General features: G+C 40.6%; 1 protein-coding gene across 1 annotated transcript in view; it reads right to left on the bottom strand.

The window, feature by feature from the left end:
• Positions 1-16,798, bottom strand: part of LOC134218544 (peptidylglycine alpha-hydroxylating monooxygenase) — a 71,484-nt gene extending 54,686 nt beyond the window's left edge. The window contains exon 1 of the mRNA XM_062697676.1: positions 16,168-16,798. Within this exon, the coding sequence (XP_062553660.1) occupies positions 16,168-16,326 (159 nt within the window). The 5' untranslated portion in view covers positions 16,327-16,798. The remainder of the gene's footprint in view (positions 1-16,167) is intronic.
• Between the last annotated feature and the right edge of the window lie 840 nt (positions 16,799-17,638).

The following is a 17,638-nucleotide window of genomic DNA, read 5'->3' as shown; positions in this document are numbered from 1 at the left end:
AATTAATTTACCTCTGCATGTGAAAATGTATGGCAGGTTGCAAAAAAAAACATTCTATGGCTACTATGATGCAGTTATAAAATCTGTACACAGTATATGTCATGATTGAGGGGTGATCACATAGTTTATGGCTAGCGTAAAAAGCTGGATTCATTAAATGTGCAATGGACAACGGCAACCATGTAGATTGTAGAAGCTCTATATACGAACTCTAGCAAGGCATTTTGATATACCGATGCTGTTACAAAAAAATGAAATTGAGCCAGGTCTCCTGAAATGGCTTGAATCACACCTAACTGACCGCCAACAAATTATCAGTTTATATCGAAACCAATTCAAGTCACTTCGGGTGTCCCTCAAGGATCTCAGTTGGGCCCTCTCCTTTTTATCTTGTACGCAAACGACATTTGCTTCATTTAGAAAAATCAAGTGTTAAAAAAAGACATGTATTCCGACATCAAAATAGATCAATTTTGCATATGGTGCAAGGAAAGCCTATTACAACCGAATGTAAAAACAACTAATTAATCCACCTAGCGGTGATGCCTTTCTCGTGCGTTTAAACATGCTAAAAAATCATATGAGAAAAGTCTAATATTACTGATACGGAGATAAGCCCAAATTTTAACATTCGTAAAATCTCACGTCGATCGCAACTTGCTGTCTATTGTCTATAAGTATAAGTACAGTCGCCTCTCCACATCTCGACTTCAAATCAATTGCGCCAGCTTATACAATAACCGATCAGGTTGAAATTTTCAGAGAATGATTTTCTTACCCAAAGGCAAAATCCTGGGGGGTGCCCCGTAGAATCGGACGACTTTTTGTATCCTGGGCCATTCTAATATATATATATATATATATATATATATATATATATATATATATATATATATATATATATATATATATATATATATATATATATATATATATATATATATATATATATATATATATATATATATATATATATATATATATATATATATATATATATATATATATATTATGAGTATGAGTATAAGTATATATTTTTCCTAAACAGGATTTGAAAATAGTATTTCTGCCATAACTTTTGAGCCCACAGTTTTACTAAATTTAAATTTTCGTAGACTGGAATTAAAAGAAAACAGATTCTGTACAGGGTTCTGCATTGAATGCCACTTGTTGCGAGTAAATCGGTTAAGGATAAGTGCCTAAAAAATGAGTTAGACTTTTACACGCGGTTTTCATATTCGGCTTCCCTGGGCAATTGGGCATGACAGTATCATCGTGTTAGCCTCATGAGATACGAATGCAAAAATGTTAACTTGGCTTAGAAACCTCGCAGTTAACAACTGTGGAAGTGCTGAATGAACACAAGCCGCAAGGCAATGTCCCAGTGAGGGATGTAATAATAAGAAGATGATAATGTTTTATCTGAAATTATATTTTCTTATTTCATGGACTGCAGTTATCTTATTCCATTATTTTAGCAACACTTCTATCACGACGAAAATGACGCTGTTGGCTACGTCATCTTTCATGAAGCACTTGGAATGTTTCAGAGTTTCATCCTGCACGCGAAACGAATTCCGGAGAAGCCTTATTCGATTAGTCTAGTCGCATTTGTGAATACAATCTCATAAATATTTTCTGGTTGAAGCGAATAAGAAAATTGAATCATTTTTTTTCACCAGAGAGGCGGAATAAAGCGTATCATCTCTTTTTGAAAGTATTTTATAGTATTGTTTCATTTTTTTAAATAAAAAATATGAAACATAGACGAGAACACTCGTTCGACCTAACAGTATTGTTGCCTTTCTCGAAACAATAGTTTCGTCTACCTACTGGTGATGATGGTTTTCTCGTATATTTTTAATTGTATTGAGAAAATCACATCATTATGGTCGAAAAAAAGCAAGATCGTGCTGAAAATGGCTGGGTTCGATTCCCGGTTCGATCAAGGGAATTTTTTCTTCTTTTGTACTTCTAATTTTATGCCTGTATTTTTTTAAATAATCTCCAATACATAAGCTATATGTAGCTATTTGACAATTCAATTCCTGATGAGCTACGTTTTAGATTTTTTTACACGCCGCCGTCAGGTTCATGGTTCGTATTAATCGTACCGCTACCCATATTGAATCACAACAACCAGAAGGCAACAAGCAAGCAAGCATGCGGCAAGGATAACAAGGTGAAAGCTATTTCTTCTTTTGAGGTACCTATATCTCTTCTACTTTGAAATGGAGCACTTTTCCGCCCACTGACTGCTGTGCTGCGATGTTCCTTCCATATCCATCTCGAATAACTTTCATCGGAAAGAGTGGTGCGGTGGCAGTGGGTGGTGGCATAGCAGCCGGCCACGTATTTACTAAAACACTCTTTTTCCCATTTAGGTCGAACGAATGGAAAACAAGAATACCTACACTCGGCATATCATCCACCCACACGATTTGTTATGTTTGCTTTGTGTGCAGACTGCAGTGCCGTCAGGACTCAGGAGAGAGCACTATGCAACTACAAATGGGACCATCATTGCAAAAATCACATATCGTTAGGATCAAATCGATATGGCAACTATTGTGAATTTCCTTCCATAATAAGGACTGTCACGTCATGCCTTCGTGAACCATTGTTCCAGCACTGTTAACTAATGGATACAAGAAAGCTCATCGAACTTGATAATCATCATACACCGAGTGGGATGAAACCTAATCGAAATGAATCCAAGGATTTTGGGAATGGGGTTAGGAGACTAAGTGATGCTGCAGGGTATTGAACGATGTTCGCCCACTTGAAGGTGGTTGTAGTGGGCTAAATTTGATTCATTTCAGATGGAAGGGGTGAGCTCTTCAAATTTATATTAAAAATAGAAGATTAATATATTAGGAATTATTTACGGTGGATACATTTTCGACTGTTCTCGCTTCTCGACCTTTGGTAACGAACTTCTCAACTGTCAACAAATTAACCGACTCTAGAGTTGTCTTTGCGTAGTGTCTACCAATTGGAGGTTGTTTTGGTAAGAAAATTATTTTAAGCTTTTTAGTGGAATGTCTTCACTTGTCATAAGACGAGTTTGTACAATCCCATTGAAATTCCACCACTTAATTGTATCTTGACAGATACGTATTTCGACCTCAACAGTAAGGCCGTCTTCAGTGTCTCGTACTTGATACGACTTGAGGTCGAAATACGTATCTGTCAAGATACAATTAAGTGGTGGAATTTCAATGGGATTGTACAAACTCGTCTTAAAGCCTGTCCACGTTAAATTTCGGACAGTTGGACAATGTTCAATTGATTTGTCGCCATTCCATCAATTTGAACAAGAGCTAAGACATGCTGAAAGCAGCAGTAAAGCGAAGAGATTGAGCTGTCATGTAAATAGATCGTCTCAGTGGTTGGTAAAAATGTTTAAAAATCGCGTTTGTAGATGGGTGTCCGAAATTTAACGTGGACAGGCTTTATGACAAGTGAATTGGAGGTTGTTTAGAGGTGAGCCAGCATAGGGCTGCAAGCCTCTTTAATTAAAAAAAAAAGATTGTTGCTGTCGTCACTGGCGAAATATCGAAAAAAAAAGGCCGAGCAGAACTAAGTGTGTATAAGGACTAAAGAAAGTATCGGTTTAAAGATTGTACATACGCTTTCTTTGGGGACTGGTGGATTTGTTAGCTAGCATTATTGATTGGCTGGATTGCTCGATGAACTCGTTAGAGCCAGTTCGGCTGTTGGAACGCAGAACTAGGTGTATAGCCAATGAACGGGCGAATAACGTTTGAGGCCAATTCGGACAGCGATGAACCGTACTGAGCTGGCGTAGGCCAATTCAGACGGCGGGGGTCTGCACTAGCAGGCAATGGACGTAGCTAGGGAAATTCGGACGGCGACGGTTACAATTGGTAGAGAAACTCCTAAACCAGCGGAATCAATGATGCCTATATGATGTTTAGGCACAGAGAACAGACGTTCATCTTCATGCTTGTGTAAAGTTTTTACTGGTCATTTTGAAGTATGTCGTTATGCCCCCGTTGCGCGGTGCTAGTGTGCTGATAAATATGGTTAAAATTTGCCGTGTTTTACTTTTTAGCGCTAGTGTTCATTCCGAATTGCTTCTAGGCTCGCTCCTAGGTGGCAGCACTACATTGTTTATGTAGTGTATACCAACGCCATCACTTAGTGAGATTGAGTTTTTATGTCGGGCAGCCTGCGTTGGCGGCGCTGAGGTGCGATTTAAATCTTTACACACGTTTATACCGAAATTTTGTTCGAGCATCCATGTCTGTTCTCTGTGGTTTAGGTGATAATTATCTCGTGATTATCGCCTTCAAGCGAGATCTCACAACCTCTGACGCTTTCCATCGTTAAGTATTTCCTGATGTTGTTAAATGACCTCATTTTATGGACAAATGAATTGATGATGGCTTTATTTATTCTAATGTTTTTATTAAAAAAAAAAAAGCCAATAAAAGCATCATAACGTCGTCCCTGTTATTAAACTTCTAAGCATATTCTGTTACAAGGTAAATTGATCAAGATTCACTTGTCATAAGACGAGTTTGTACAATCCCATCCTCAACAGTAAGGCCGTCATCAGTGTCTCGTACTTGACTCGACTTTCGTTGAGGTCGAAATACGTATCTGTCAAGATACAATTAAGTGGTGGAATTCAATGGGATTGTACAAACTCGTCTTATGACAAGTGAAGACATTCCACTAAAAAGCTCAAAATAATTTTCTTAACAAAATGATCAAGATTGCAAAATGTTTGCCTTTCTCGTGTATAGTAGGATGTAAGTAAGGGTTATATGATCACTCCAAAATCAATAAGTGGTGAACTATATGTTGTCTCGAAAAATCATTATAGCAAAGCCTAAAAAAGTCCGAAATCAAACTTTTTATAAAAGGTTTGGAGACCCATAGTGTTATATGTATAGTGACCGATTTGGGCGTACATGATTTAATAAACAAACTTTGGAAGGAGATTTCCAGCTGAAGCAAGCATTTCCTAAGAAAACAACGTTATGTATCCTATAAGAATAAGCTTTCCTCTACCACAGCAGTTGTCAACCTGGGGTACATGAAAATGCGTAATGGCGGATTTTGTATTAAAATTGCAAAAAACTAATTATAGGAATATTCTTCTAATAGGCTTAATTGTATTTGAAATTGAAAACAACTAATGCTCTCTTTATTAAATCTATTCCATTCACTTTACGTTACTACCAAATAGAATGGAATCTTTGCTTTTTGTTGGGCACTGAAACCCTTGACGTTATTCAGAGCTTGCTGACGTTTGATCATCCCTCTCTTGTACGCGCACAGGATGGATAGGATTTGTTTTCATCGGGAAACGCTTCGGAAGCGTTTCCCGATGAAAACAAATCCTATCTCCTCCGTGCGCGTGCAAGAGAAAGATGATTAAATAACGTCAGCACTATCTTATTTGCAACATTGGTCAGAATGTTCGGAGCGGTGGGTGCAGTTGACCTCCAGAAACGTCAAATCAGAGACTAACCCGCAGGCAAGCTGGCGGCCATTACCGCTCGCGGAAAACTGGATAGGGCACTAACGTATTTATGCTAAACCTTCCTACAGTGCTCAAAAAAACTCACACTTACGGTGTTCGAGTCATATTGACCCGGATTTGACTTAGCAATATCTCAGGCATTTTTTAGCCAAATTCACATGTTTATATACCAAAACAATCATCAGCTCATACATTTTCCGAAACTGACTTCAGATTGTTGATCGACCGCACCTACATCTTTTATTCTTTGGAGGAAGGATCGTCAGTTGACCACTTTTATATGGACGAAAATTGCACACGAATTTTCGCAAATGAACGATTTTATTGCTGTTTTTTTCTCTATGGTGCCTATACAGGCCCTTGCAGGGCATGCGCATAATTTATGATCGAGATATGTGTCAACCGGATGTTCTAAGATCTACAAAATATTGTGGAGTTCAGACGAATTGATCTACCAAGATTACTGGGCTCGATATCAAGCTAATAACAACCCATACAGACCCTTAGAGGCCATGCGCATTATCCACGGTCTATAAATGTCCAAACCGGATGTTCTAAGTTCTCCAAAACATTCTGGAGTTCAGACGAATTGGTCTACCAAGACAACTGGGCTCGATATCAATCCAGTAACAACCCTTACAGGCCCTTAGAGGCCATGTGTATCATTTAGGGTCTAGATATGTCCAAAACGGATATTCTAAGTTCTCCAAATCATTCTGAAGCTCAGACTAATTGGTCTACCAAGTCAACTGAGCTCAATACAAAGCCAATTGCAACCGATAGTGTCCTTACAGGCTTAAAAGGTCATGCGCATAATTTAGGATTCAGATATGCCCCAATCGGATGTTCTAAGTTCTCCAAACCATTCTGGAGTTCAGACGAATTGATCTACCAAGATTACTGGGTTCGATATCAAGCCAATAACAACCCATACAAGCCCTTAGAGGCCATGCGCATGATTTACGATCTAGATATGTCCAAACTGTATGTTCTAAGTTCTCCAAATCGTTCGAGTCCAGACGAATTGGTCTACCAAGACAACAGGACTCGAAAAAAAGTCAATAACAACCCATGATGCCCATACATGCCTTTAGAGCCCATGTGCATAATTTACGATCTTACGATATATGATTACGATTTGGGATATATGTCCAACCGGGATGTTCTAAGAATGTCATTCTGGAGCTCAGACCTATTGGTTCACCAAGTTAACTGGGAACAATGCAAAGCCAGCAGCATCCCATGGTGTCCATACAAGACCATGCGCATGATTTAAAACCTAGACATGCCCAAACCGGGTGTTCTAAGTTCTAAAAATAATTATGGAGCTCAGACCCATTGGTCTAACAAGTCAACTAGGCTCGATACTAAGCCAATAGCAACCCATGGTGTTTACAGGCCCTTAGAGATCATGCGCATGATTAATGATCTAGATACGTCCAAACTGGATGTTCTAAGTTCTCCAATTCATTCTGGAGTTGGATTGAATTGGTCTACCAATTCAACTGGGCTCAATATAAAGCCAATAACAAACCATGGTGTTCATACAGACCCTAAGAGGCCATATACATGATTTACGATCTAAATATGACCAAAACTCGATTTTTCGGAGGAAAAAGCGCCAGCAGGAAGATCGAGACCGTGAAGAGACGGAGGAATTGTACCGCGCTAATAACGCACGAAAGTTCTATGAGAAGTTGAACCGTTCACGTAAGGGCCGCGTGCCACAGCCCGATATGTGTAAAGACATAATCGGGAATCTTCTTACAAACGAGCGTGAGGTGATTCAAAGGTGGTGACAGCACTACGAAGAGCACCTGAATGGCGTTATGGCAGACAACGATGGCGGTATGGTAATTAACCTAGGAGCACGCGCGCAGGACATGCGACTTCCGGCTCCGAATCTCCAGGAAATCCAGGAGAAGATCGGCCGGCTGAAAAACAACAAAGCCCCTGGAGTTGACCAACTACCAAGAGAGCTGTTTAAACACGGTGGTGAGGCACTGGCTAGAGCGCTGCACTGGGTGATTACCAAGCTTTGGGAGGATGAGGTTCCTGCGCAGGAGTGGATGGAAGGAGCTGGTTTGTAGCAACTACCGCGCAATCACATTGCTGAACGCCGCCTACAAGGAACTCTCCCAAATTTTATGCCGCCGACTAACACCAATTGCAAGAGAGTTCGTGGGGCAGTACCAGGCGGGATTTATGAGTGAACGCTCTACTACAGACCAGGTGTTCGCCGTACGTCAGGTATTGCAGAAATGCCGCGAATACAACGTGCCCACACATAATCTATTTATCGACTGCTGAATCGCCGACTATTGCGTGTACATCTAATTCAAGACCACTCGTGCCAGATATGCAGGAAGTTAATCAGTCTCTCAACCCATTCTTATTTCCGGTTGACAACCGTTATGAAGCTCTCCAGTCTGCAACTTCTACCGACTCACTCGAAAGCTCATCTTATATTCTTCGAGTCTACTACCAGAATGTGCGTGGACTAAGGACAAAAATTGATACCTTCTTTTTGTCTGTATCGGAGGCAGTGTATGATTTGATCGTCCTGACAGAAACCTGGCTTGACGATCGTATTTACTCTACACAACTTTTCGGTTCACTCTACACCGTCTACAGGACCGACCGATCTTACCTGAACAGTAACAAGTCACGTGGTGGAGGAGTATTGATTGCTGTCTCCAATAAAATGGCCAGCTACATCGACCCAACGCCTATCTCCGAAACGCTCGAGCAGCTGTGGTTTGTTGTTGAAATTCCTCAAAAAACACTAAGTGTCGGTGTAGTTTACATGCCTCCCGACCGAAAGAACGATTGCACGATTATCAACTCGCACATCGAATCGGTGAGATCCATCTCATCTCGAATAGGTTTCCAGTCTCCTGCTCTTCTGTTCGGTGACTATAATCAAGCGGGTCTTCCTTGGTGCTTTCCCAACAATGGTACACCTTTCATCGACCCAATGCTATCGCACATGCCCGCAGCCTGCCTGCACTTCTTGACGGATTCAACTTGCACGGGTTCTTCCAAATCAATACCAACTTGAATCGCAACGATCGCTTACTGGATCTCGTCTTAGTGAACGACTACGCTTTGCCGAGCTCAACTGTTTCCTTGCCGCTTGAGTCGTTAGTTGATCTTGACGCTGACCACCCCGCCCTAGCTTTGTCATTAAATTTGCCTTCGCCTGTAGTGTTTGAACAGTCTCCCGAAAACTATTCATTTGATTTTCGGCGGACCGACTACAGTGCACTGAGCATCACGCTTTCTGAAATCGATTGGCAAGTTATTGAAACATCCAATCATATCAACGACGCTGTGGATTACTTCTGTAACAAGGTAGAAGAGGCAATTTTCCATGTTGCACCAGCTCGCAGACCTCCACAAAAACCGCCATGGTCTAACTCCCGTTTACGGACACTAAAGCGAGAACGATCAGCTGCTCTCCGGAAATACAGTAATTCACGATCAACTTATTACAAACGACTATTCAATGTTGCTAGCCAGAGCTACCGTAACTATAACCATTGCCTGTACAATCAGTACGTAAGCGAACGGAACCTAGTCTTCGTGCTAATCCCAAGAGATTCTGGTCATTCGTGAACGAGAAGAGGAAAGAATCAGGACTGCCATGCTCAATGTTTCTAGGAGACACGACGGCCAACAATTAACGCGAGAAATGCAATCTATTTGCACGTCATTTTCAACGCGTTTTCAACGCATTTTCTGCATCTGAAGTGCAAGTGGACGATGCAATCGTTGATATGCCAGGCGATGTCTTCAACTTCGAACTTCCCCACATTACAGTTGACACGGTGATAGCAGCAACGCAGAAATTGAAGCTATCGTTCGCTCCAGGTCCCGACGGAATACCTGCATCCGTGCTAAAACTATGCAAAGACGTTTTGAACCACCCATTAGCAATGCTATTTAACTTCATACTTCCGGTTCACAAAAAAGGAGACAAACGCGATATTGCAAACTATCGGGGCATTACTTCCTTGTGCTCTTGCTCCAAGTTATTTGAAATAATAGTGGATGATTGCCTATTTAGGTGTTGCAAAAACTACATCGACAAAGATCAGCACGGATTCTACCCGAAGCGTTCTGTATCCACGAATTTGATACAGTTTACTTCCTCCTGCTTACAGAGCATGGACTTATGTTGGCAGGTTGATGCTGCATACATGGATTTGAAGGCAGCGTTCGACACAGTTAACCACGGAATTCTGCTTGCCAAACTGGAGAGACTCGGAGCATCCTCAAGGAGCGTAGACTGGTTTAGATCCTACTTGCGAAACCGTTCAGTCAGCGTAAAAATAGGTTGTTCGGAATCCCAACTGTTTGTCAATAACTCTGGAGTCCCGCAAGGCAGCAATCTTGGGCCTCTTCTATTTTCTATTTTCATAAATGACGCCTCCCTGTTGCTACCTCCTGGATGCCGCTACTAGTTCGCAGACGACACAAAAATAGTCAAAATATCTCGTTTCATCGGAAAAATCAGCCGTTCACATTCGACTACGTCCTCAACGGACAGACTCTTCTTTGGGTTCAGCAAGTTAAGGACCTTGGTGTTATTCTGGACAGTGTCCTCACATTCCGTGTCCACTATAACGATATCGTGAACAGAGCTAATCGTCAACTTGGCTTTATGTTCAAAATCGCTGATGAGTTCAGGGATCCGATGTGCCTCAGGTCTCTCTATTGCTCGATTGTGAGATCTTTATTGGAATCGAATGCTGTTGTATGGTGTCCTTTTCAAGCCAATTGGATTACTCGAATAGAAGCCGTTCAAAAAAAATTGTACGGTATGCACTACGCTTTATTGGTTGGCGTGACCAATGGAATTTGCCACCGTACGAGGAGCGATGTCGTCTTTTGAGAATCGAACCACTTGACGTGAGAAGAAGATTCGCTCAAGCTACGTTTGCAGGAAAATTGCTCACAGGTGACATCGATTGTCCAGCATTGCTGGCCCAAATTCGAATATACGCACCGGAAAGACCGCTTCGTCATCGTAACTTTCTTTTTCTGGAACCGAGGAACAGCAATTATGCTTTGAACGATCCCGTCCGTTCAATCTGCCATCAATTAAATAATTTTTTTCATACTTTAACTACAATGTTTCTGCTGACGTGTTTCGACAACGACCACTAGAATTTTTTTTTTTTTTTTTTAATTTCTTTATTAACGTGATTTTTTAAGGTTTGACATAAGTTCATCACGGTTCGACCACTAGAAGTTTTCCGTACCGCCGGACGTTAAAATAGATTTAGAATAGAATAAGTCATATTCATTGAGACAATCATTGTCAGTTGGATAATAAACAAACAAATAACTTCAAAGCCCCATATGATACAATCGATCGGGACCAGCTATGTTAGCTAATGCACGAACACGGATTTCCGGATAATCTGACACGGTTGATCAAAGCGACGATGGATCGGGTGATGTGCGTAGTTTGAGTTTTAGGGGCATTCTCGAGTCCCTTCGAAACGCGCAGAGGGTTACGGCAAGGTGATGGTCTTTCGTGTCTGCTATTCAACATCGCTTTGGAGGGAGTAATACGAAGGGCAGGGAGTGACACGAGTGGTACGATTTTCACGAAGTCCGTCCAGTTATTTGGTTTCGCCGACGACATTGATATCATGGCACGTAACTTTGAGAGGATGGAGGAAGCCAGACGAAGCTAAACGGATTGGACTCGTCATCAACAAGTCGAAGACGAAGTACATGATAGGAAGAGGCTCAAGAGATGTCAATGTAAGCCACCCACTACGAGTTTCTATCGGTGGTGACGAATTCGAGGTGGTTGACGAATTCGTGTACTTGGGCTCACTGGCGACCGCAAAACGCTCCGATCGAATAGAGTTCGCCGCCGTACCAAACTGACTATCTACAAAACGCTTATAAGACCGGTAGTTCTCTACGGGCACGAGACCTGAACGATGCGCACTGGGAGTTTTTGAAAGGAAAGTGTTGCGTACCATCTATGATGGGGTGCAGATGGCGGACGGTACGTGGAGGAGGCGAATGAACCACGAGTTGCATCAGCTGTTGGGAGAACCATCCATCGTTCACACCGCGAAAATCGGAAGACTGCGGTGGGCCGGGCACGTAGCCAGAATGTCGGACAGTAATCCGGTGAAAATGGTTCTCGACAACGATCCGACGGGAACAATAAGGCGAGGTGGCTGTATTAACGATTCACCCGTATTCAATGTTTGTTGGCTAGAGGTAGCACATATGGCCACTACATGGAAAATAATTAGTAAAATTATTATTAATAAACAGAAAAACGTACCTATGATTTGGTAGTGGCTACTGAACTTTTACTTTGGTCAAGGAAGTTTTACGATAAAAACGTTTTTCAAAGAAATAAATGTGGGAAGACTCTTCGCTAAGTTAGATAAAACTTCCGTAAAGCTGGTAGATCACTTTTAAAGCTATGTCCATTTAGAATCCGGAATAATAAAATCATCTATAGAGTAGAGTGGGGCAAGAGTGCGCGTGGGGTAAGAGTACGTTTTCGATTTTTTGAAGTAATAAAAAAAGATAAACTAGCAGCACTGCATCAGTTTGACTGGTATTCTGGCCAACTATTATTATGTGTAATTGTAAACGATTTGAATAAACAACAAGGGAGATATGGAGTTAGATAACTTTTTGGTCATTTTGCTAAAAATAATTGGATTTCCGCAACTAGTATTTCATTACCATATATACGTTCAATCAGGTGAACATTATACCATTTCGAAAACCTATTGTATAGAGTACTTTATGGTACAGAACATCAATCCGGTTGGTTTTCCAAGAAGTCAAAACCATTACTTGAATATTTTTTGGGACTGTGGGGTAAAAGTACGCAGGAACCGGTGGGGCAAGAGTACGCATATGAATCTTCAAGTTATGATGTCAAACCCGTATCTCCAGCCGAAATGAGACTTCTTCCAAAGCGTAAAGATCCACAACTAAGAAAAAAGGGGCAGAATTTGAAATTATCACAAGTTTTTAGGATAAGTTGAATTCTCGGTTGAATTAATTTGGTGTTAGAAAGGACTTAGCGAACAAAGCACTGAAGCGAAATAATGAAAGTGTATTAGGACTTGTTGTACACCTAAACATACTACGAAAACACAATTTCATCTAAATGATAATTTCATTTAATCAAAAGAAACACTCATAAATTACGCAACGTTTAGCTGGGAGGGGTTGTGAGATGTGTGACGATCAATATAATTTTTAGAGGATTCATACAAATAGTGTAAGATAGGGGTGGAGGGGTGATGAAATAGCCAAATTTAACGTTACGTGATTGGTGGACTTTCTTTAAGGAAAATGCCTTTGTATATGTCACGCGAAACCTGATATATATTTTTACCTCTGTAGTTTTTTCTATATATAAAAAACAATGGTTTTTCCGTATGAACGTGCACATTTTTAGGACCCCCTCCCCCTTTAAGAGTTACGTAATCTTTAAACATTCCCTAATATATGCTCATTAAACATCAATTAAATGTTATTAACTCTTATTTGTGTTAATATATACTTAAAGCACATGATTGGATAAATGCGTACTCTTACCCCACCCGATGCGCACTTTTACCCCACCGGTGGGGTAAGAGTGCGTTTTTCACTTGTCTTGCAATAAGGGTTCTACTAAAGCGAATCCCAACAATTTCAATATTTTTTCCACTGGGTAACATAAAGGAAGAGTATATGAATCATCGACACTGATTTGATATGCAGAAGCTTGCTTCATAAGGGCCACATGATCGATTGAAAACTAAGTGCGTACTCTTGCCCCACTCTACTCTACATATCTCGGTAACGGATTGACGTACAAAGAAGGTTAATACATCAAAACAAGAGTAATTCACTGTACTTTAAGGAAAAAATATTGATACAAATAATTTCTTCTTGTTTCTAGTGAAAATTCGCACCTTCTTCTTTATTCCTCTCACCAAAATGTCTCAATGGGCCGGAGCTGTGGGCAGTTGCTTGGATTTATGATTTTATCGATGAAATCTTTGTTATTATCGCGGTACCACTGGATGACTTCCCGGCTGTAGTGGCAACTCGCCAAATCTGGCCAAAACTTCACGTGACCTTTATGGGCTTTATGGAAGGTCGATCGCGGTTTTTGAGACATTCCTCTTTGTACAGCTTTGAGTCCATCGTCTTAGTCGCCACAAACACTTATGTCTTTGCCCCACAATTGCATATCCCTTGCCAAAATCATCCGTTTTTTTGCAAGTTTGTCCAAAAATCAAACTTAAACTTCGCAAGAACTACTCCTCGTGCCGTCATCATGTAGAATTTTTGGCTAGGAAGCTGTCCGAAATCCATTTTGACGTAGGTTCCATCGTCGATGAGCAGGATTATCAACGTGGGTGTGCAGACTTTTTTCTCTCCTGTCGGCTTTCATCTGGAATAATTTTTGACACGCTGCACGAAACTTCGTGAAATTTATACCACAGCAAGTAGGCGCCTAGGTAGAAAAACCGCTGTAAAAGAATTCTTGCAGCGGTCACTTTCCGTGCCGCTGCAATAGAATAAATGATTCCGGATTCTAAATGGACATAGCTTTATGTAGTGTTTTACGGTGTAAGATCTACCAAACTGAGCCCTAGCTTAATCCATTTTTCAAGCTAGGGCAATAAGTGCGTACTCTTGCCCCACTCTACTCTACATATCTCGGTAACGGATTGACGTACAAAGAAGGTTAATACATCAAAACAAGAGTAATTCACTGTACTTTAAGGAAAAAATATTGATACAAATAATTTCTTCTTGTTTCTAGTGAAAATTCGCACCTTCTTCTTTATTCCTCTCACCAAAATGTCTCAATGGGCCGGAGCTGTGGGCAGTTGCTTGGATTTATGATTTTATCGATGAAATCTTTGTTATTATCGCGGTACCACTGGATGACTTCCCGGCTGTAGTGGCAACTCGCCAAATCTGGCCAAAACTTCACGTGACCTTTATGGGCTTTATGGAAGGTCGATCGCGGTTTTTGAGACATTCCTCTTTGTACAGCTTTGAGTCCATCGTCTTATTCGCCACAAACACTTATGTCTTTGCCCCACAATTGCATATCCCTTGCCAAAATCATCCGTTTTTTTGCAAGTTTGTCCAAAAATCAAACTTAAACTTCGCAAGAACTACTCCTCGTGCCGTCATCATGTAGAATTTTTGGCTAGGAAGCTGTCCGAACTGTTGTGGTATTTCAAAGATTTATCGTATTTAGTCCTCTCTACCAATTGCAGTTTTTGAATTATAACAAAATTAACTCTACCCTGCACATGGTTGAAAGACTCAAATTCCTCTCGTTTGAGGATAAATTGCATGCAGCGGAAACAGATTTTCTAGCAATTAGTTATAAAACCAGGGCCCATCGACCTAGGCTGAACCAACTGCTGTAAAAAGTTCGTATTAGGGTTCTATGGATGTACTAACTCTTCATGAACTGGTAAACAATGGTTCGAGGAACACACGGAAATTCTTGTTACTGAACACAACTTCTCTAGATTGAAATGGTCTTGTAGATAGAGCTAAATCCCGGGTTTGTAGCTTTACTGGTGATATTCTAGAAGCGAGACAAGGATGTGGCTAGGGCTCTGATGCATGGTCAATTAACAGTATGACTGTTCTGTTTTCTCAAGAAAAGATTTGATAAGGGGCGCGCCTTCAATGAGATTGCTCTATGTGAAGGGTCTAAATAGCGGGACCGTGTCATGTACGCTTGGAAAAACAAAAGAAGAACTGAATCAAAACCGATACTTTATTGCTTCTCAATAGTAATGGAGTAAATCGACATACACTTAAACACTAAGGATACGGTGAATGCTACAATAGATCTAATAACTGGTCGCAGTGGCACACGCGAACAGGAAAAAAAAGTTAGGTAAATATTTTAGTAACTAAAAATCACGGGCAACGAAAAAAAAGAAATTGATGTCATTGGAACCACTAATATCCCCCATATTAGACACTTGTGGTATTCGTACCATGGTACAAAAATCTAGAAATGAGTGTCATACCAATAATTGTCTTCATTAAAGATAGCCTTGAAATTATTTTCTTGTCGCCTTCTACCATGGTACGAATACCACAATTGTGTGCCCCATATAATTAAACGCACCAATTCTTTACAAGAATCAAACATTTTTTCTATGGAATAATTCTAAATGCCCACAATGCGTTGAACCGGTTTTCTCAAAACCTCGCACCTTTCCTTTCTGTCCGGTTTATGTAGGTACGTGACCGCAGCCAAGCAATACGCTGCAAGCTCTGCTTCGTCTTGAATGAATATTTGTCAACATGATAAGGCTGCACTAACAAGACTAACAGCCAGCAAATTGTTGAACAACGCACGATTTTAAGAGTGATTCCCCATCCCAGTGATTCACAACAGGTAAGCTGGCAGCCCTTTCCACGTGCAAAACTTTCCTTGATGAAGATGGAATACAAGCCAGCTGCTAACGATTCCCGTATACGTAGTGCAGCCGCTGCTCAACCTTCAGCCCACTCAGCTTTCTTGCTGCAATTTAACCTTGACTTGAGCACTACCTATCCCTTCCTCCCCTTAGGCCCAACAAAAAGGGTAATCTATCTCCGCAATTTTGACTCACCTTGTATGGAATAACTTTTGGCATCAAAAATGGGAATCGTCCCACCGTGGTCGTGCTGCTAGACTCCGATAATCCATTGGCAAGCCTCAGCAGCAACGCAACAGATAGAACCGTCAGAGCCGATGCTACCATATGGAAGTGTTCCAACCTGGTTTGCATATTTTTGGGTGATAAACTCAATACTTTCGAACCAGTGTGACGTTTTCCCACAAAGAACACCTTGAACTTTTGGGCAATTTATGATCAATTTTCCCACACTTGTACTGCTAAAACACTTCTTCACAAACTCGACAGAAGCTCTTTCTGCACTTCGCAGCTAACTCTATTCTTCACCACCATCAGGGAATCACTGGACCATTCACAAAATAATTAGCACTACTTCCACAAGCTGGCGATTCACACATCCTCCATTCGTCCGGGAATTTGAAGCTATTTTGCCAACGTAGCTAAACCTTCCGCACGGCAGACGTTGCTACAATTTACAGTGCAAAACTATTTCCTCAAGCGAAATGGATCTAAAATCTATCCTCATGAAATGCACCCAATGATGACAAACTTGACACTTGCGTTGCACTTTATTGCGAGGTTTCGCGTCTTGACCGTGCTGGATTCAAAAGTAATCTGATGCGAGCAATGAGCAAAACCGAGCGACGACGGGGTTCATGTTTTTATGCTGGCCTTATGCTCTCTTCGCTCTTGACTTTGACTGAACGCGAGCGTCATTCACATACCTATCGTCATCAGGCGAAGCTTTGGTTTGGTATAGCATGGGTCTGCCGCCATGCTGCATGGAGCATAGATAAAAGCTGCACTTGTTGCAAGGCTGGAAGATGCCCGTTTTTGGTGGATATTGAATAGAATTAGAATGAGAATTAAAAAAATCATTCAATGTTAACTCGCTAATCACCTCAAGTTTGCATTGCATCTGAATTAATGTTTACTTTATTTACATGTGCTTGTAACATTTGTATGTACATTTGAATATGACTATTTTTTATATGCTTGGTTTGATGGCGAAAGGATTTTGCATCACTCTACGCGATATTGCAATTCTGTATTATCGACAATCAAAAATTTGTATCATTGATTTGTCGGTTTCTGCTTAAAATTCTTTATATGTAGATTAATGTAGATTGTAGATAAAATTTGCTCATGTGTTAAAGTCATAGCAAGAGGTAAAGTGAATTGCAGACATTTCTATACAATCAAATAATCTGTCACACTAATTAGTCATAACTAATTTCTTAACTTCATTAGATAGCATTATTATTTATAGTACAACTTGTCTTCATGTTCTTGCCTATTTGATCACATATCAATACCAATGTTCTAACTAGAATATCGTTTCCATACTTTCGTCTTTCATTATACCATTCTATAATGAAAATCTATGTTTTGGAACGCGTAAACTAAACGAATGAAGTACATAATAACACCCAGCTGATCTAACAAAGCTGCTTATATTAAATTT

Source organism: Armigeres subalbatus, chromosome 2, assembly GCF_024139115.2.
Source record: "Armigeres subalbatus isolate Guangzhou_Male chromosome 2, GZ_Asu_2, whole genome shotgun sequence".
In the NCBI taxonomy this organism is placed as follows: domain Eukaryota; kingdom Metazoa; phylum Arthropoda; class Insecta; order Diptera; family Culicidae; genus Armigeres; species Armigeres subalbatus.
The sequence above is the reverse complement of the archived record's forward strand: the minus strand, read 5'-3'. Positions and strand labels throughout refer to the sequence as shown.